Source organism: Falco peregrinus, chromosome 7 (genome assembly GCF_023634155.1).
Source record: "Falco peregrinus isolate bFalPer1 chromosome 7, bFalPer1.pri, whole genome shotgun sequence".
NCBI classification, from domain to species: domain Eukaryota; kingdom Metazoa; phylum Chordata; class Aves; order Falconiformes; family Falconidae; genus Falco; species Falco peregrinus.
Window position 1 is genome coordinate 11,345,620 of NC_073727.1, and position 20,595 is coordinate 11,366,214.

Consider the following 20,595-nt stretch of genomic DNA (forward strand, 5'->3'; position numbering starts at 1 on the left):
AGGTGAAAAAGGTGTGAGGGTTGAACTTAATAAACCTTCTGACTCAGTTGGGAAAGACGTTTTATAAGCCTTTGATTTAGCAACTCCCCTTGCTGTTCTCCCTGATAAATCTTGATGCTATCTATTAACTTTTGAATGTGAATAACAAGATAAAGGAAAATCAACAACAAACCAACATTTTAATAAAGAAGCAAACAGTGTTTCAATGTTGCATCAAATAGAAGGTTCTTTGACTGCTGAAGCATTGTACTATGTGATTGTGACTCCAGGCCTGTGACTGCTTATGTGAAGAAGATAAGCAATCAGTAAGAAACAGCATATGCATCTGGACATAAATAAGTGCCCTACATAGAATTTGCCCATCCTTATATTTTGCCAGACCTGTCATCCAGCTGAATCCAGTTCATCTCTCCCTTTTTTTATATGGTAAAAGTTTGAATTTTGGGTAATTTTTGTATGACCAGGTACAGTTTATCAAAATTGAGTCTTAAAAAAAAAAAAAAAAAAAAAAAAGAAAAACTGAAAAAAAAGGAAAAAAGAAAAAAATTTACAGTATTCTCCAAAATAACATGGATCTATTTTTGTAAAACTGTTCATACTGTTCTCCTCTGCCATGAAAGACCTAATTTAAAGTAAGGGTTGCCAGTAACTGATAATCACTTTAATTTCTTTACACCTTAAGTCAGAAAAGGAGCACTTTAATTACCAGCTAAAGACCTGATTGTTTTATATCATATCTCACACTAATCTTAACTTTTAAAGATTGCTGCTGTATTGTTTTTTTGACTATGTCCTCTTGAACCTTATTAACAGAAGCAAATCAGTATCTCGCTATTAGTAACATTCATTTGTGGTTTTGTATGTTGAGTCCACAGAGGGGAAGTTTCTGTCTCTTCTTTGGTTTTTTTCTTTGTTTGGTTTTTTGTTTTAGGGGTTTTTTGTCTGTTTGTTTTTTTGGTTTGTTTTTTTTAAGTGACTGGCACTAAGTGAACTTGACACTATCGGTTGCTATCATTGGCTTTGGGGACCTGGTAAATACCATCAAGTTACAAGAATATACAAGGGCTTTCCTAGGCTATTAGAGGTACCCAGAACCTCCTTACGTACTTGACAGAAATTTTTGAGCATTCTCCCTTTTCTAAAGAATACTTGCCACCCCCCTTTCCTTTGTGTGTAAGTTAATAGAATATCTAAAATTAACTTTTTTTTTTATTATTTTCAAATGTTGATGTCCCATGCAGTCTGTAAGTTGACGCCTTGATCTGTTATATAGTATCAAGGAGATGGTCAGCACACTGAAGCTGAAGTGCATCACTGTAGGCTCCTTGTGCAACACATCTTTAGGTTTTCACTGTGCTGAAGGATTTCCCCAAAGAGGCACTGCCCTTTGATCAGTACTGAGGTATATATTTAGTAAGAAATCATTTACTTTCTTTTACATTGTTTTCATTTTATCACGGAGAGGGGACATCACAGAATAAAAGTGAGATGTGCAGAAACTTTGATATTCTTATTTTTAAGAAATTGATGTTTTGGACAGTGATTTTTTTTCTTCTTCTTTTTTTTTTTTTTTTTTCCCTGAGCTTTAAAAGCTTAAGAAAACAAAAGCAAACTATGTTCATATTTACAGGAGTTTGAGTGTTGATCAGCTTCCCTGCTGCAGTTTTCTATCTGTCCCTTACTTCCTTACTTAGCCAAAACAATGTGAGTGTACAGAAATATTTCTGTATGTATTACAACTTGTGACAATTTTAACATCTGTATAGTTTGTATTCAATTAGAGACCTTTTCTATGGAAAGCTCAGTAATTTTTTATTAAAAAGATTACTATTGTTCATGTAAAACATGAAAAAGCTAATTGTTTAGTAACAAACTGACAGAAGAGGGAAAAATTCAGTATTGGTATATCATTTAGGAGAACCAACAGAATTCCCAGTTTTGTTTTGATTTTGCTTTTCCTTTTTTTTTTTTACTAAGTTCTTGCCCTTTACAGTTCTCTTCCTCTTTCCTCTTTTCTTCCCAGAAAAACAGACAGGATACCTTTACTGTAAGTGCCTCTGCCAACCTGGCCAAGGAGTGCAAATCTTCATTACTGTCTGGTCTGCAGTGCATTTAGGCTACCAGTGAAACAAGCAAAAAAGCCACCTCTTCTACTTCATCTTCTTTAGTACTGCTTTAATGGAGGTTTGGTTGGTTTTGTTCTAGAAATGTAAGCATAAGCCTTTAAACTCATCTTAGCCCCTGTGTAATTCAAACTTTTGCAGTTCCACGGCGTATCAAATTCTAATCACACTGTAGGTTTGTGCTTGCCAGACAGGTTTAAAAAGTGCTTATTTTTTCACTCCATGTAAGTCATTACAATAGGGTCAACAAATCAGGTCAGCCATTTCTTCCATGTCCTTTAGGAACCATTCATTTCACATCAGTTGAATATTCAGTCTTGAGCATCACCAAGCAGGTCCTTGTTTTAAAACTATTTTTTAAACTGTCTTATGATCTGTATGTGTCTAGTCCTGGTTAAAGATAAAGCTTCATAATGCTATTTTTATTCATGATGTTAGCTGGCTGTGAAATATGAGACCTTTATCTATAGCAGGCAAAGAAATTCAGGATTCGTTTACAGGTTGCCTATAAAGTTGTGTAATTTGAAAAGCAGTGTTCATTATGAAAGAGCTCTCAAGTTGCTTGTAAAGCTAATCTAATTAAAAAAGATGATGTATAAAGGTTCTTGAAAACGATGTGGTTGTTTGTAATCTTTGTAACTTTTAAAACTGCTCTGTAGCCAACTAATTTATAAATGCCCCCTGATAAAAGGGGCATGTGGTTTGTGTGGGTGGGGTGGATTTTTTTGGATTTGGGTTTTTTTTTTATCAGAGCTATTTCTGCTCTGAGTAGGATCTGGTTTGGGTTTGGTTTTGGGCTTTTTTGTGTCTTTTTTTTTTTTTTAAATTGAGACTCCCTACAGTTGCCTGGGTGTGATCATTTTCCTGATTACTTTCTCCCTCAAAAACATCACCAAGTTTAGGCTGGCTGAAGAGTGATGATGGACATAGAGGCAGCTCTGGTTTTTTCACCACTGTGACAGGTATGTGAGGTGGAAAATGAAAGTCTTTTTCAAACAGGATTTGTAAAGTCTAACAGTAGCTCTTCAGTTTTACATGGGTCCCAATGAATTATGAGCCCTTTGAAGATGGCAGAAAAATGGTAGAGTCTACAGATGCCAACCCATACAAGGTGCCACACAATTTCCATAATCTTTTTGATGAGCTTGGTAATGACTGTATGGTTATCAAGGGAACATCTGGCTGGCTGTGCTCCTGTCATTGCTATAACTCTTGTGAAGCTCCTGCTGCGTTGCTTGCTGTCTTGTGCTGGTTCAGGAGGAATTACCTGGATCTTCGGATTAGTCTGCCAGCCTTAGTGCACCTTTCATGGAGCTTGGGTACTTGTCGTGCTCAGTTCTGCTCTGAGGTGATGGTTCTTGCCACTGTGTGAGGCTGAAACCTAAGTGCAGCAGCACTGAGCTGATCCCAAAGTGCTTTGAGGCTTTTTCCCTGCTTCTTACGTGTTCTCTTGAAATAGCCTCTTCCCTGTCTTTGTTTTACATGGAACAAGGAAGCAGCCTTTCTAGCACTTGTAACCCTCCTGTGTAGACCTGATTTTTTTTTTTTTTTTTTTAATTATCACATTGTTGAGCGCGATATGCAGGGGGATTGTTTTGCATAGTAAAGGCAAATACTGCACCAGGGAAAGATGAAGTCTGTCTTGGGTGTTTCTCGAAAGAAAGAGGCTTGCAAATCTGAGGGGAAGCTGGCTGACAGCCTCTGTCTTAAATAAAACATCTGGTTGTGCTGACCATTTGAAGGTCAGGAGTGGAAAGATCACGTTGCTAAGTCATCCTGCTAAGTATAATCAGACTGGAAAGTACCATTTCTGTGCTTGCTGAATGCTTTAAAGAGGAGGGGAGGAAAAAAAAAATGTGCTGTGACAATAGCAAGCTTAGAGTCTCGAAACCCTGGAAGCCTAGCGTGTGTACCCTGCCTGCAGGCATGCAGATACACAGCTGCACATGCTTGCAAATACCTAGTGGGAATTTATGAGTACCGAGCAGCAAAGACTTTGAAGAAGTTCATGGGACTTAACTGGATTTGGATGTCATCAGCTTTTTTTTTTTTTTTTTTTTTAATTGATGTGGTGGTGGTGTATGGAGCTGCAGAAACTTGGGTCTCCCATCATCAGCTTTCATACAAAATACCCAGCTTTTCTGTCAATGTAAAGTAAAGCTTGAATGTAAAGCAATTACTGCAAATGCATTGAAGTCTGTTTGTGCTGTTACACTGCTGCAGGAGCTGTGTTCACTTTGGAACGTCTGCTAAATCCAAGTTGCCTGACCCTGTCTGGTGGGTGTGGACAGCAGCTGACAGAAGCAGGTTCAAGGTCCTCTGTCCTGCCAGACAAAACCAGTTCCAGCGAATTTGCTCTCTTGACTTTTGCTACCACTTAGTGCCATCAATCTTTTCCCCAAATCTTTGAAGTTGAGTGAATATACAGCACATTTATCCCTTTCCGAAATGGGGAGGGGAAAGCCCACAGCTTCCAAACGGATGAGCCAGGGCCTGAGTTGGCCCTAAAACTGAAAGGGCAGGGCAGATGAGATGCAAGACACCGACCCAGTGGGGATAGACTCAAGTCCTTAGCAGGACAGGGAGGAGTTGAACAGAAGCGGTGAAGTAGGATGGGAAGAGGCTGATGGCCAAGAGACCAAGATAAAACACGTATGGGGTGTGTATAAGACACACAGGATGTGCCAAGTAAAAATCCACCGTAGGTGTCTGCTTTGGGGAGGAACACAAAGTGTGAGGAGGAAGAATACACAATGTGTTTGCCTCAGGAAAGACAGTTGATGCATCCTGCCCATCCTTTCTCTTCATGGATGCGTGTTGCAAAATAGCCTATTTTTACCTCTGAAGATGAGACGTTCCTAACTTTTTGCTTCAACGAGGAGCTGGTTTCCTTGTCTGTCTTCCAGCTGTAATTTGTTGGACTTTGGGGATTTTTTTCCCCCCTTCTTAATAAATATGCAGCTTGGGATTAAACTTATCTTGGCAATGGTTTATGGGTTCTTCTGGGGAATTTACTGTAACTACCTTACATATAACATGGTGATAAATGCTGGAAAAGGTGACTGGCTCTTTTAGCCTATAAACCCAGTACCAGCACCTTCACATGGCTAAAAGTTTGCAGGGCATGCCTGGCATCAGGGTGGGGAGGGATGTAAAGCACACTGATGGACCAACAACCTGTCAGTGTCACACACAGCTGACAGGCTATTTCAGGGCAGTGTCTAAACCAGAAACCCATTATTTCTTTCAAATGCTGTTGGAGATGGGAAGTAAAATTTCATCTCTATAAATATTCGCCGTGTGGATCCAGTGCTCCTTGTGGGCCTGTCAGTGTGGTTTGCTAGGGTGGAACCGGTTCCTGACCTGGGCTCATTTGAAGGACTGGTGTGGTTCAATTTTATTTTTGCTTTTAAATAAAAGAAGAAACTGGAATAACTAAAACGCAGAGATTTGACTCCTACTCCCAATCAGGAAGCTTAGTATCTAAATACTGTATTGGGTTGTGAGCTAGTATTTCACTGCCTGAAGAAAGCAAGGGTCAAACAAAAAGTCAAGCAAAGAAACGAGCAGAACTATCTTAAGGCAGGTATCCTGCTTACATTATTGTATGTAAGCAAGATTTATAAAGCTATTAATAAAGATTGCATTATAGCAGAAGACATGGTTGCAGCTCTGTCCTGGTTTCATCTGGGATAGAGTTAATTTTCTTTTTAGTAGCTGGTGCAGTGTTGTTAGAACAAGGAAACTAGAATTTTGGAGCTTGATTAATTGCTGTTGCAATCTTGGAAAGTTTTTCCATACAGTGATGATGGGAATGAACGTGTCAAAAAAACCCACCAAACCACTAGCTAGCAACAAACTAGCTACCACCACCCCTAAACCTGAAAAGGAGAGTCTTGGCTGTTGGTGAGTGCAGCATTCAGTTACTGGAACTGAAAGATATTTCAGAAGAACTCTTTTTTTATTTCAGCACTTGGCAGCCTCTTTGGACATCAATGAGAAAATATTTCTCTAAGGAAAATGTGACTGTGAACACTAATGTTTGGCAATCAGGACCATGGGTAATAACAGAATCTGTTTTCTGAGATTAGAGTCCAGTTGATGATGTTCCTGAAGCAAAGAGCAAGGTTTGAGCTGTCACACTGGGCATGTTTATTTTCCCTTCGCTTCCCCTTCCCCAGCCACGACATAACAGTAAGTGATATGGTGCGGGGCATGTGTTCTGCAGTCATATTTTAATGAACAAGCAAAAGCTGTGTTAACTCTGTGGTCCTAAATTTTTGTTATATGTTAAACTTTTCAATGGGATGTAGGTAGCAACTTCTGAACTACTTTGCTTACTTTTATTTTTCCCCACCTGCACTATGACAAGTTTAGGTGTTTTTTTTTTAAAAAAAAACACCTTTAAAATAGCACAAATAGGAAACACGTGTAGATAACAGTTGCTGCAACTTTATAACCATGCAGTGTTATTCAATGACATAACCAGGGAGAGCATGTATTTATTTTACGGTAAAAATTAGGCTTCTGAAGCCAGGAAAACAGTAGGATGCAGGGGGTGCTGTGTGGTCCTTGTTGTGGGAGAGGCAGGGATGCTGGAGCACTGCAGGCACAGGGATGCGGGAGTGCTGCCAGCCTGCTTCCAGGGCCAGCGGAGGGCAAGGGCGAGTGGCTGGGTCCCCCTGGTGCCATCACCAGGATAAGACGTCTGTCCGGGCAGAAAAACGTCGTTGGTGTCCCGGAGATGACAAAGAGACAAATCGCTCTATTTTAGGTGGAGGATGTTGTGCTGCACAAAGAAGTTATTTGAACTCGTAGCTATCAAAAGATGTGTGTTTTGGTTGGTTGGGAGGCTTTTTTTGCTGTTGAGTACGATGGTGTAAGCTCTTGTTTAGATGCTCGGGAGGCAGGTTTATGTATGATTAAACATCTACCAGTGCAGGGATGGAGCAGGTGAGGTGAGAGGTGGTTGGGTACACCTCCAGGGCTTGCCATGGGTTTGCAAATTTTCTCTTTTCCTTGTGCGAGAATGCACTGAGAGAGACAGCTCTGCTACTGCCCTGCCTGACACTTCCCCTGCCATTCCTGTTCCTCTCCTGCCCCTTGCTAACCCCACGCGTTCGTGCCCTGCCAGTGGGCTCCCCCAGTGCTGTCAGCCCGCTTTGGTGCTATACCCTGGTGTGAGCATTGGATTAAATTATAAAATACTTGGCTCAAGAAAATGTTTGGAATTCTTGCTCCGAGGCAAAGGCTGGCAGCAGCCCGGTGCCTGCCTTTCCAGGTGGGATGCTGCTACCTGAGCCCTTGGCTGAGAGTTGCAAGAAATGCCTGGAGGGGAGCAGCCAAGCAAGCCATGGCCAGCGTGGTGGCCTCTGGCTGCTGCCGCCTGCCCTGAGCTGGTGCTGCTTGGCAGAAGCTCAGTGTGACAAGCTGCTGACTGTCTCGGGGAAGCAAACTGATCTTGAATTGCTGAGGGTGCTCCTCCTCTTTTGGCAGGGGTGACGGGATTATACATGACACAGCTGAACCGTGGCAGCTCATGGGACGTGCCCTTCAGCTGGCCCCGAGTCAGTGTAACTAACCACGCTGGCACCACCCAGGAGCAGCTTCACGCCAGGCTTGGGTAGTTTTTCTGTTGAAGAAAGAAAAGGGAAAGATGCAAGGAGACTGGAAACCAGCGCAGGATTCACAAACACGACACCTCCTTGTCAGTCTCCTGAAAATGGTATCACTTTGACACAAATCCACAGCCACAGGTGAAAATACGCTCGGGGCTGGGCCGGACCCGTCATTTAACAACTCGGAGCTGGGTGAGGATGCTTGTCCAACAGCAGAGGCCTCCAACCCCTCTCCCTGAAGAAGTTAAGGCAGTGTTGCCCTCAGGACCTGCTGCAGGGTGGGCACGGGCTGGCTGTGACCCAATGCGTGGCTCTGGTGCTGAGGGTGCAGAGCGGTGCTGTGCTGCGGGGGTGCCCCGCTGCAGGAGGGACGTGGGAAAGGGAACAGCCCTGGGGCCTGTAAAGGGATTAAGAGGAAGGCTGCATCAAGGCAACTTGTCAGTGTTTTCCTCCAAACTGAGGTCTCATTCCTTCAGGGGACGCTTGTGTCCATAGTGCCTTGCAAACAGCTCCACAGGTGTGGCACCACTTGAGATGGGTGTCTGCTTTGGCAAAACTGCCAGATTTCAACAGCAGAAAATAAGGATATAGGATATGACGACAAAGATAACTTCATGTTGCTTCCTGTGCCTCCAGCAAGGCTGCTGCTTTGAGTTGGCTTAACAAATTTCGAGACCCGAGCACCAGCCCAGACGTTAGCAGGAACACCTCTTAGGTGGTGTCCCCTTAACTCTGCCAGATCCCCTGGGAAACGTTGCCAGCTAGCTTGAGTAGTCTCTTAGGGTTTTGCAGTGCCTGAAATACCTCCCCTTTCCTGTCATCAGATGCTTTTCCTGCCTTCTAGGTTTCTTGTAGGTACATTCAGAGTTAATTACGTCTGAGCTTTAATTCATGCCATCTGCAGGGCTGATAATCCCGACCCCCCCTGCCCCCACTGTGGCTTGGCAAGGAAGCAGCAGTTAAAACCTGCCTTTCCAGGGCAGGCTGGAGGAGGTGGTGACCCAGCTACCTGCTCCTCCAGCCATCGTGGCAGGGCATCCTCCTGCCTGTCTTCTCCCTTTGTACTGTAGCATGGCCCTAGCTCCTGCCCGAAGTCCCCCAGTCTCTGATGCATGGGATGGGGAACACACCCCTCAAGGACACGGTCTGGGTGGTGGCAGTGATGAGAGCTGCCCTTGCCAAACCTTCCAGGGTGAGGAAGAAATGCACAGCTGGAAACAAGTTGATGGTAAGAGGTGGTGCGAGCACTCCTGGGCTGGGCCAGCGCAAGGGGAGGCAGATGGATCTTAACTGCCCTCTGCTGTAATTTCACTCTGTCCTGATGTGTTCGTGGGGTTGTTAGGCAGAAACCCATGGTGGTGGGAAGGGGTTCCCAGAGGTGGTCTGGTCCAGCTTCCCTGCCCTTGAGCAAGGTCACCCAGAGATGGCTGCCCAGGACCTTTGGGGTTTGAGTGTCTTCAAGGATGGAGGCTCCACAACATCTCCAGGCAACCTGTTCCTGTGTTCGACCACCCTCACTGTAATGAAGTTATTTCTTAGAGGTATTGCTAAATGCAAATCAAAGGAATAACTCGATTCTTAGCAACATATCCTGCAGAAGACAGCAGATTTAAGACTGAAGTCCCTTACTCGCAGCTTTCCATACCCCACCTGGTGCAGGTGCCATCTTCTCTGAAGTCCCTGGGGTGTTTATCCTCAGGATGACTCTTCCCTTTGGATGCGTTTGTTTGCCATCTGCCAGAACAGCCCTGATTTTGTATCGTATCCTTCTACCACTGCGTTATCTGGAGCAGCCTGTACCAAATTGCGTGGTTCTGTCACATCAGGAAGTTCGCCTTGCTGTTGGTTGAAAAACAGCCAGTGTAAGATGTGCTGTGCTCTATGGATAGCACAGCCCCTGGGTCTTGGGAGTAATGCCTGTAAAATAGAAAGTGTGTGCTGGGTTACACGTTAAACAGGCCAAAACCACTGGACTTGGTATGCAGTGCTCAAAACGAAGGGGCATTTGAATTGGTAAAAAAACCAAACTGCTCTGGTTGAATTATTTCTTGCTTCTGAGAAGTGCTGCCCTTGAACAAAGCGGCCAGTGCTTCCTCAGGGCAGCCTGCGTCTCACCGTGCACTGGCTGTGGGCAAGTGCTGCAGGGGCTGCACCAGCGTCTGCAGGTGGGCACCTCCCCCCCAGAAAGCATGTGCCTGGCTTTTTTTGCTTCATGCCTTTCTCAAAACGCAACACACGCTCTCCTGGTCAATCAAAACCCACTTACAAATGGGTGGCAGCACACCCACCGAGCGGAGCCTCCTGGGAAGAAAGCAGGTAATTACTGGGATGCCTCTGGGGAGAGACCAGGGTGGTCAGTGGGAAGGCAAAGGCAGGGGAGCAAAGCAGTGGGGAGGAAGCAGAGTAAGAGCAGAGAGGCTCCATGGCTGTTCCTCCCGTCAGTAAGTTGCCAAATGAAGCTACTAGAATTACAAACCCCAACTAAACCATATTCCTACAGCTCAGACACGGGGACTTCACTGAGCTCTAGCCCACAGCTCACCCCAGACCTTCTGTGCAACCAGTGACAGCTCCCTGAAGGGAAAGCACTTGCAGCCAACACAGAAATTATGGTCCAAAGGTTGATGTCATTTAAAGAAAAAGATAAAGTATTTGCCACTTCTAAATTAAGCAATAGGGGAGCCAAATATTTGGCTTGTTGGTTTTTGCTCCTCCAAACATTGTTATGCGGTTTATGAAACGTCAGGTCTAAGATTTATTAAGCCAAAAGAGCAGATGCAGCGATGCGAACGATAGGGGATGGATGGGCCTGAGACAGGGCGAGCTATTCAGGCCAAGGTGCTGCACCTTCTTAATCCAGTCTTAAAGCAGCCTGGCCTGGCAGCAGCTAAAAGGGAACGGAGGGATTAAGGCCATGGCCATCTCCCTTTTAGCTGTCACACCGAGAGCAGCTATCCATCCCTCGGCCTGTCACACCGCTCCCGCTCCCCAGCTTAGCCGAGGCGCAGGAGTGAAGTTTTGCGGTTTACAGCCCACTCTGACTTCCTACAGCTCTGTCCTGCCTCTCTTGCAGAGCTGGGCTGATGCCAAGCAGTGACAGAAAAACAATTTTTCACACAATGGATGCAAGCGGTGCGGTAGGTGTAGATGACAAAACGATACCTTTTGGGTTATTCACTGAGCCTTGGTCTAGAAAAAGGAACTACTGCCTCCTCTTCTAAGTCCCTCTTGCCGCAAAGCTGAAAGAAACACAGAAAACCCCGTTAGTTCCTTGTAAACTGACTTTGCATCCCAGCTAGTGGCAGCCCTGCCCCCGCACCCCTCCACTCCCCCTCCTTTACCCTGCCTGTGGTCCATCAGTGTTCCCGCTGATCCACCTTCAGCCCGGAGCGCGGCCCTGGGGGGGGATACCAGCCGGCTAATTCTGGACTTTCTGTTCCTTCCCTGCACAGGTTGGGAAGAGGAAGAAATAAGTATTCCTTAAGTGCAAGCATTGCCACCTAATGGCCTGTGGGAGAATCCCAAAGCTCCACCCCGCCTGGTGCCTTGGTATTTTTTTTCCATATACACAAGTACAGGAAAACGCACAGAGTGTATTTTCACGCATACCGAAACACAAACCTCTTTCACAGCCTCTGTACCCATAAACCACATTTGAAGGGTAATTTAACGTAGAGTCTTTATGGTCATATGCGAACAGTTGTTTCTTTAAACTCAAGACTCCAACAGCGGCAATAATCCAAATGCAAGTAAGAACTTGGGTATTTTAGTTTGGAGTGTGAAATTCACGGATGCTGGTGAGCAGGTAAGGCGCAGGCGCTGGAGAGTGGCTGTCTCACTGCTGTCACGGCTGGGTCTGGCAGCAACAATCACATGCTCGTAGGGGAAGAGAGGTCAGATGTAACCACAGAAGGTGGGAACTTTTAGTGGCCTTTCCATTCAAGGTGGCGAAATGCGACAGCTGATGCACAGACACCGCGTTCGAGGCCGAGCGGATCGAGCAGTGCTGAAGCAAACAGCTGTAGGGGCAGTTTCCTGGCATTCTCCAGCCAGAGCAGTCTGCACCATCCCATCATCGCCACGAATTGCTCCAGCTGCTTCAGAAGAGATGTCCGTCTCACCTTTTCTCAGAAACTCACCCTTCCTTCTTTCTCGCTGTTACCCTTCAGTACAGTGGAACTTGCTTTACTTTAAGGATGTATAGGGATGCTGTGTGCACGGAAAATACCACAGAACCAAGGGACTCTAGAAGAACACGAGGAAGAAGTAAACCCTTACAAGCCATTTACTCCATAGCACATCCTACTGCTGCAGCAAGAGAAGCTTCAACAGCTACTTTGCATTTCAGGAATTATTCACGAGTTACCCAGTTACAACTAAGCCCTCTCTAGCCTTTGATTTCATGAAATATTATTACCTCGTATGCTTTATTACTAACACCGATCCAGTGGCAGATAGAACAGCCTGTTCCAAATGAACATGTAGTTGTTCTCTTGCGAAACGTTCCTAGAAAGGCGGCTCAGGTAACTAATTCCTACAGTCCGAGCAGCAGCACCTGCCCTGCCTCAGTAATGTACTTCCACGGAGACATAAATAGCCTGCTCTCAGCTTAGGCACAGGCATTAGGGTTGGACTTGCTGTAAGAATACATTTCCCACACGACCTAGATATCCCAAGTGAAAACAAACAGTGGTTGGACTACTGGAGATGGTAAAGGAATGCACATTATCACTTTTAAAACATGTTATAAAGCACACTGCTACTACGTATCTTCTTGCAAGACAAACTCATTTTTCTTAGCCCAAAGGAAAACTCTACTTTCCACTCTTTCATCAGAACTCATCAAGTATTACAAAACCTTCTTAGATAAATATTTTCAAGTTGTTTTTTTTTTACTTTATGGAAATGTTTATCTTCAAGATTCCTTGCCTGATAACAGTTTCAAGGCAATCAAAGAGCAGCCTTTTATTATAATGATGAAACAGCCAAGTAACCCTCACTTCTATAGGTTAAACTACCTAAATATCATCCGAATCATTCTGAGCAATTCCAGTAGGTCACCACAGAATGGGATTGGTTTTGCCCTCAGTTTGCACAACAATCTGGTCACAAACAGCACGCGCACATTTGACCTTGCCCATATCCCATTTGTCTCAGAAATGAGGTATATTATCCTGTTTCTTACGTTCTCGATCAGGCAACTTATTTCACAGATCAGTGAATCACATCTGTTTGTGTTGTCACAGACAGTACCTAAACTCACTCAGGACAAAGTCAACTGATAGAGAAGACAAAATTTCTCACCTTTCACCCAAATGTACTGGTCCATTTTAAAAATATACTGGTAGTCATTGTTGTAACTGTGGGAAGGACACTGTATTCAAGAACAAAAACTTACAGAAACAGCATTCACAGTAACATACCTCGAAAAACAAGGCCATGACCTGTTAATAATAGCCTGCAATAGGTAACAACCGCAAAGCCTGTCCACCCTGCTCTTTGTCACATTTATCTCTGTATAAAAGAGATCTTGGCACCATACTACTTCATTGTAAAAACACGCATGGGCAGAGGTGATGTTTTTCCACAGCTGGTCCAGAACTGCTCAATTGTTTTGGAAACAGATCTATTTTAGGCCATTTGTATATTTGAGACAGGACTTGCCTATAGCTTAAGTTCCCCGACCTGCCTGCCCCGACAGGCTGTACTATTCACTGAATTCTACAGGTCAATTCCCCCATTTGTTTTCTATTTGTTGTTCAAATGAACACTATTGATGTAAAAGAAGACATTAGGAAAAAAAAAAAATAATTCATTTAACAATACCCACAATCCTCCCTTCTCCATTACTCTTATTGGTTACAGTGGGAAAGACAAGTGAGGAAACTGATGAGAACAATAGTAAAGGAAATAGCTCTCAAAAAATTGCTTCACAATGTGAGACCATTCATGATGTGAATCCAGTCCTCATCTTAAAAACATATGACAGTACAAATACCTCCGAGTCACACCGTCCTTGTAAATGTCATGTTTCACTGGGAACATTGCCAGATACTGCCATTTTTAGAAGGAAGTATCGAAAATTAACTTGTCAAATTAAGTTTTAGAATCAGTACTTGTAAAGTCTTCCACAGAAATGCAACAAAAGTGAAACTACTAAAAATATGATGGAGAAGGCAGAGGTTGACACAGTCAACCAACACCTGTTTTTACAGGGAAATCTAAGAAGGAACACTGTTAATAAAGGAAGGATCTATTAAACCAGACTTATTAGATATACAGGTGAGCCCACTGGTGAGTAACACAAGACAGTGACAACTGCCATGTGAAAATTTAAACTTATAACTGCTTAATGAAAATTTAAAATTAAGTACCAATTTATTCAGAATATACAAGAACAAACATTAATTATCTGTAGCATCAGTGTTCACAAAACACCTTAACTCTTTTTAAACACTGGTGTATCATTTGCCAAATTTGCACAGCAGTTTATTTCCCAATTTTAAAAGGAAGCAGCAATTAACGGATTATACAGAGGCAAATACATGTGCATCCCAGGCTAATACAGCCATTTTCAGTTGTAGCAACAATACTGGAATTTATATTTTCTGGTAACAAAAATACTTATGATTAGTTTTACAAGTACGGAAACAAGCTGTTAACTGTTTAACCAGTTAATACTTTCAGTGCAACTAGAGAATTGTTAACATTTCAGAAGGTTTATACAGAATAACGTTTCACAGCATAATGGTTTTTAGCACTCAACTGAGCAGCTTGCTGGATACTAACCACCGAGCTGGCTGGCTTCCAGAAGCCAAATAAAGGCTGTCAGCTAACGTCAATTTAAACTTCCAGTGCTTTACAGGTTAAAACAGCATCAAGCGAAAAAATCACAAAGGCTTTTATGACATGGCCAAGAACAGTCTTTACCAGTATTGCTACCAATACTCCTCACAACTTTTACTTACTAGTGTCAGGATATGGGGGTCAGTTACTCGTAGGCACATAATACCTATACGCTAGAAAACGAGAGAACTTTCAACAGTTTGTGCAAGCCATCAAAAAAAGCGGGTGGAGAACCCAGCTGGGACCCTGGACCAAAAAGACACACGAAACGGAAGTTCATCAGCTTCCAGTTGACCACTCCAACTTTTAACAGTGTACCTAATTTCTAAATCCTTTTTGAAAAAAACTCCTCAAAATGATTTATTTTTTTTAATTGAGCCCTTAAGTGTACAGCCTTCTCATCTGCCAAGCATCTTACGCTTCATTTCCTAGCACTTCATCACCCTTCCGGATTTTCTCTCTTCCTGCAACAATCTACCCATTAATCCTAAACGGATGCTTTGCTATGTTTTTGATGACTGTCCATCTCCCATTTTTGACAAAAACTCGTATTGGAGATTCTCACTCATCCATCTTTTCAAAAAGGTCACAGGTGAGAAGAACCACCCGAGTGTAATTGTGGCTTATGCAAAATATTTACTATTCTAAAAATACATGCCACTTAATTACACTGCAGTAAACAGAAGAATTCTTATCTATTATAGGTGGTTAACTTTAAGAATTGTCAAAGACACTTAAAAAAAAAAACACAACACAAAGGGGTCCTGAAAACAAAGACAAATTAGCAGGATTAAAAATGTCTTAGTTTTAAGAACTGCCTCAAAACTACACAGTTCAGCAAGTATCCACCTTCTTATTACCCAGATAATGCAGCAACAATGTTGGCACAACCATCCACCAACTAAAACTTGAGTATTTCATTCTTTGGAACACAAGTAGCAGCTAGCTTCCCAGTCAGCACTGATGCATAACTCCACACAACTTGATGTTCAGCGTGCTGACAGTATTTTAAATTCCAGTTTGCAAACCTTAAGCAAAGCAGTTTTCAAGCCATGTTTTCAGCCCTGGTTCATCTTTTTGAGACAGCTTTCTGAAAGTTTTTATGCAAGACAAGAATCAAGGTGTTCATTTATTTCAGACTCGAAAACCTCAGTCTGGCAAACAGGACAACTGACTTTTTCATTCTGCCTTACAGCAGTGCTGGAACTTGCAGAGGACACTGTAGATGCAGCTTTGGTTTTCACAGGAGCATTTACACTTAAGGTGACATCAGTACTCCCTTTTTTAATGAAATAGTTTTCAAAGGCAGTTTTGTCTTCCATTTTTGGCCATTGCTGTAGTGCATTAGTACATTCTGAGCGTTTTTTCTCAGGTACAACCTGAGCTGTTGCTGTCTGCTCAAGACAAATTTGTTTCGATGGCCTGTTAGAAAAAGGCATAACCCTCTTGCCATTTGCAGAACGTTGGTTTGATTTTTCTTCCACAACATGAGCAATTTTAACAGGCGATCCACTAACATTCTTGTAAGCTTTTGCATTAGCGACAGAGGGTTTGGGAAACTCATGCTTTGAGGCTAAGCTGATTTTCTCACAGGCGTCATCAGTGTAAAGTGGAAAGAAGATGCCATTACGGGGTGATTTTTCAAATTTTATCTCGTTTTTAGGGATTGGTATCGTCCTTACTGCTGAACGATGCTGTGAACTAACATTGCTGCTGAAATCTATGCTTTTTTCTGAGAGTTCACCGTCTCCCCCAAGCCGATAACCCTTTCCACTAAAAGGCATCAGATCTTGTGTATCACGCATTCGGGTCTTGCCTGCAAAATGAGAGAAGAAAATAAGAAAAGTTAGTAAGTTTTTCAAATATAAATCAAGGGCTTAGTATTTACGTACTTCACCTGAAAAATCTGCTGCTTGGAAGTAGTGCAGCAAACTAAACTTTTTGCAAACAATTGAGAAGGAGCCTAGAAATGCACAAATACAAATGGGCCCTGTTCTTTGCCTACATCACAGTAATGGCTAAGCAAAGTTTAGTGGTTGATCTGTATTTGTTCAAGGAAGTGTTTGGAAAAGAAAAAAAGAATTATTTTACATACCTTTGTTAGTTGACTTGGACTTCGGAAGTTTTGCTGCCCCAGTTTGCTCCTTGGATTTCTTTGAGAAGTTCTCTGGCTCCTTTACTTTTGTGAACGTACCTCCACACGTCTCTTGATGCTTAACCCACCAAAAGTCTCGTGCCGAGGGTGCTCTATTTGTTGAACGTTTCACATATCCAAAGTACGGTTTTCTGTTTTGACAGGGGCCATTGCATCGCCACCAGTGCTGGCGGTACAAATCCACCTCATCGTGAAAAGTATGGTAAATCTAGGTTTAAAAAAAAAAACAAACAAGCAGTAATTCAGAAAGTTTCTAATTTTATGTGAATAGCTCTACGATTTTTTTTTTTTTTTTAAATGTATTACCATTTAATTCCTTCCATTACTGCTGTGATTTTTACAATACCAGTTAAAAGAGCTGAATCTGGGTATAACTTGATCAACGTTTAGCTACCATTAAAATAAAGCCTTAAAAAAAGACAGGATGTGTAGGAATATGGCTTATCTTGTTTGAACTGCAATAAAATCACTTTCAAAATCTCTCTACACTTTCACCCCAATGACATACTGTTTAGAATGCATTGTAAATACCGGTATTGTAATCTCCCTCCAGTTATTATCTCAGTTGATGGTATCAGATACATCATATCGTCAACCCATTAGCCTCTACTCCCATAAATCTTAACTAAAAGAGACTGCTCCCAAATATTATTCTGAACACGGAGCTATTCTGTCCTTAAGATGTTTCAAATTCAAACAAAAGTTTAAAGGAAAGTAGTTACAGAGAATATACTTGAAAACTGTATGACTTAACAATTCACCACATCTTCCTCAACCTGTTTGCACCACCATCCCCAACAAAATTAACCATGGCACTGGCATACACTTGGATGCAAATTTGTACTGGTACCAACTGTGGAGTGTCCACCAGGAGTAAGTTTATTACTCACACCACGCCAGGCATACTAAAAAAAAGATCAGGAAGAAATCTTTATTAAATTAGGTTAAGTGGATTATGCTTACTGTGACATTGGCTCCAGTCAAGCGATTAATGCGACGCATGTGTTTGCAGAACTCTGGTCCGTGAGATTCACGATCTTTGTCATTATTAGTAACAAAAAGCAGGGCATGGATCATTTCATGCAACAGCGTCTGAAACGATGCAAATCATTACCTATTTACTGAAAAGCATTACATACAGTTTCAAGATTAAGCTGGGAGTATTTCACTCCTCTGCATTTATCTGGGTACTGATCTTATCTTCAGGCATTCGTATGTTCAGTCTGGGTCATAAAAACATAATACTTATTCTACCTGTCAAATCAAATTACCTCTATTCCCATACCAGCAAACCATGCTGGAGAATATTACAATGACAATCCAAAAAGGAGAAATAATCCTCAAACTTAGAGTCAGACCTTTGAAGAGACCATCCCCTCTGCCACTGGGGGGGGGGGGGGGGGAAGACACTTGTGGGAAAGTTGAAACTGTACAACATTTTGTTCATTAAGAAAATCCAAATGTTAAGCCAACTCAAAGCAGCAGCCCCAACAGAGGCACAAAGTTATGTTTATTGTCATATCCTATATTCTTATTTTCTGTTGTTGGCCTTTTGACCTAGAAGATGAAACTACAGCCATTTTCTGATTTCAGCAAATGTTTGGCTTAATATTAAGAGGATAATTTAGGTATAAAAAAGTTGGGTTTTTTCTTTATAAAGTCAGTAAAATAAACAAATTACTTTAGACTCCTACTCAGAGTTGCCCATTTGGAAACATAAACCAAATATTACCATGATACTGCAACACAAGCAACACAAATGCAATAATAAAGCTACTGCTATTTTACAAGCTGTTTTACAAGCTATTTTACAAGAATCCCACTATGAAATGTAAAATGTTTGTACAAAGTGGTAGGGTAGATGCAATACATTTTATGTGGAGATTCACGAACAGTCTTCAAATACCTCAACGAGATCCTTCCTCGGCCTTAACTTTAGGAGTGGCTCACTTAGACGAATGGAACACATTCCACCTTTTCCTTCATATCTACACACTCCAGCACAACTGAAAGAGACACAGGAAAAAACAAGTATGAAAAGCTACTTCCGTAGTACATGAAGAAAGTTGAAAATTGAAGTTAAACCACCATCCCTTTCCAACACACGCTCGGTAACTCACATGAAAGAACACTTTGAGCAGTTACTTGAAAAACTCAACAGGATTAGCAAAAGTGAAACTATGATTTATTCAATTTCTTGCAATCACTTAATTCAAAGATAGCAATCCTGGGGGAAAAAAATGAAAAAAATAAATCACAGTGGACTGTTCCAAGCTGATTTGTTTAGGAGGCAGAGGACTGTTTTCATTAGAACTCCTGATGGAGCACACAATACGTAAAACAGAGGCTGGAGATTCACAACAGCTAACACCAACTTAACCACTGGTTGCTGCAATTTCACTCCTCACCCTACCCCCAACTTCTGGCTCTTACTAAACCTTCACATATCATCACTTCTGCATGCTAATCCAGCAGAAAGCAGTTGTGTTGTTTTGGGTTTTTTTGGTTACCGAATTAGTCCTCTACCAATTCAGTATCCAAATATTTTCAAGTGCCTCAGGAACACTGCAACCATTGGAGGACAAGAGGGCGGCAGGACTCCAGCAGGCAGCAATTGCATCAGCTGTGTGCGGCAGCACTGCAGCCTGTGCTTCAAAGCTGTTTTTTTCTTTCATCTCAGATTTCCTGTATAGTCCCCTTCCTGGTTTATTCTAAGTCTTGTTAATATAACATTGTAATTTCATACCTGCCTCTCTGCCATGCTGCAAAACTATCATAAAGACCAAGAACAAGAAAAACGACAGCACTATGAGTGTGTTCTTTTAAGGTTCGACAGACACAGTTCAAGACCAAGTTACTTATTCCAAGCCAACATCTCTCCAGTTTTGCCTGCATCATGCAAAAAGCCATTTACGGCTGCCAAGGGCGACAAACGAAGGGCAACACAGTGACAGCGATCAACCCACGACCTGGGGTATGAACTATGTCAGAAAAGCAGGACATCCAGATATCTGGAAGAGAAGCTGTGCCACTGCTATCCCGCGCTACGAAGCCAGAGCTGGGAGCAGCCCCGAGGGACAAATGACAGACTTTCCTCCCCCTCCCCGAAACCCGCTGGACGATGGACCCAGTTGCTGCTTATGGGACGGCTCACAGCCTGTCCCGCAGCTCTGGCCCAGCACCGGGGGCCGCTCAGCGCCAGGCGGCTCCTGAAACCCACCGCCCCCCCCGCTCCCGGCGCCTCCCGGCTCCAGCTGGGCCGGGCCGCCCCCGCTCCCCTGCCGCCCCCCGCCCCGGCCGGGTCACGCCCGCAGGGAGGCCGCCCCCCGGCCCGCTCCCCCCCGCAGGGCTGCCCTGCGAGCCCACCCGGCGCCGCTCCCCGCCCCGGTAGCGTACAGGGTCATGCGCGGGCTCCACGACACCTCGACGGCCGCCAGGCGCCCCCAGAAGAGCGTCTCGTTGAACTGCAGGAAGAGGCCGTGCACGTCGGGGCTGGGGTCCAGCAGCTCCCAGGCCTCGTCCACCACCGACAGCGGGCGGAGGAGCGAAGGGTCCGGCGAGGCCTCGGGGCACGCAGAAGCCGCCGCCTCCTTATCCTCCGCTTCCCACAGCGCCTGGAGCTGGAGCGCCAGCACGAAGTCCTCCTCCTCCGCCGCCGCCGCCGCCATCCCGCGCAGCGCCGCTGCGGGCCCGCCCCGGCGGCCAGGCCCTAAACCCGCCCGAACGGCCGGCGGGGCCCACGGCGCATGCGCGCTGCCCCTCCCAGCCCGGCGCACGCGCGCGGCGCGGCCATGCGTGACCCCGCCCCGCCGGCGCCGGCAGCCTCCGCCTGCGCATGCGCGGCCGGCGGGCG

General features: G+C 43.8%; 2 protein-coding genes and 1 long non-coding RNA gene across 5 annotated transcripts in view; 1 reads left to right on the forward strand and 2 right to left on the reverse strand.

Moving 5' to 3' along the window:
• The window catches only part of EGLN1 (egl-9 family hypoxia inducible factor 1), a 35,240-nt gene extending 32,502 nt beyond the window's left edge, over positions 1–2,738 (forward strand). For 2 of the 3 annotated variants that reach the window (XM_055811206.1, XM_055811204.1), the window contains one exon: positions 3–2,738. In XM_055811206.1, the coding sequence (XP_055667181.1) occupies positions 3–6 (4 nt within the window). In that variant the 3' untranslated portion in view covers positions 7–2,738. The remainder of the gene's footprint in view (positions 1–2) is intronic. The other variant, XM_055811203.1, reaches the window with a different exon arrangement.
• On the reverse strand, positions 897–11,074 carry LOC129784934 (uncharacterized). The gene is made up of 2 exons (XR_008748227.1): positions 10,904–11,074; positions 897–9,658 (listed from the first exon to the last, which is right to left on the reverse strand). It is a non-coding gene; the product is annotated as an uncharacterized LOC129784934 (long non-coding RNA).
• Positions 11,075–14,094: 3,020 nt separating this feature from the next.
• SPRTN (SprT-like N-terminal domain) lies at positions 14,095–20,492 on the reverse strand. The gene is made up of 5 exons (XM_055811202.1): positions 20,139–20,492; positions 18,649–18,748; positions 17,706–17,834; positions 16,683–16,950; positions 14,095–16,403 (listed from the first exon to the last, which is right to left on the reverse strand). The coding sequence occupies exons 1-5, from the start codon at positions 20,408–20,410 to the stop codon at positions 15,688–15,690; spliced, it is 1,485 nt and encodes a 494-aa protein (XP_055667177.1). The 5' UTR covers positions 20,411–20,492; the 3' UTR covers positions 14,095–15,687.
• Between the last annotated feature and the right edge of the window lie 103 nt (positions 20,493–20,595).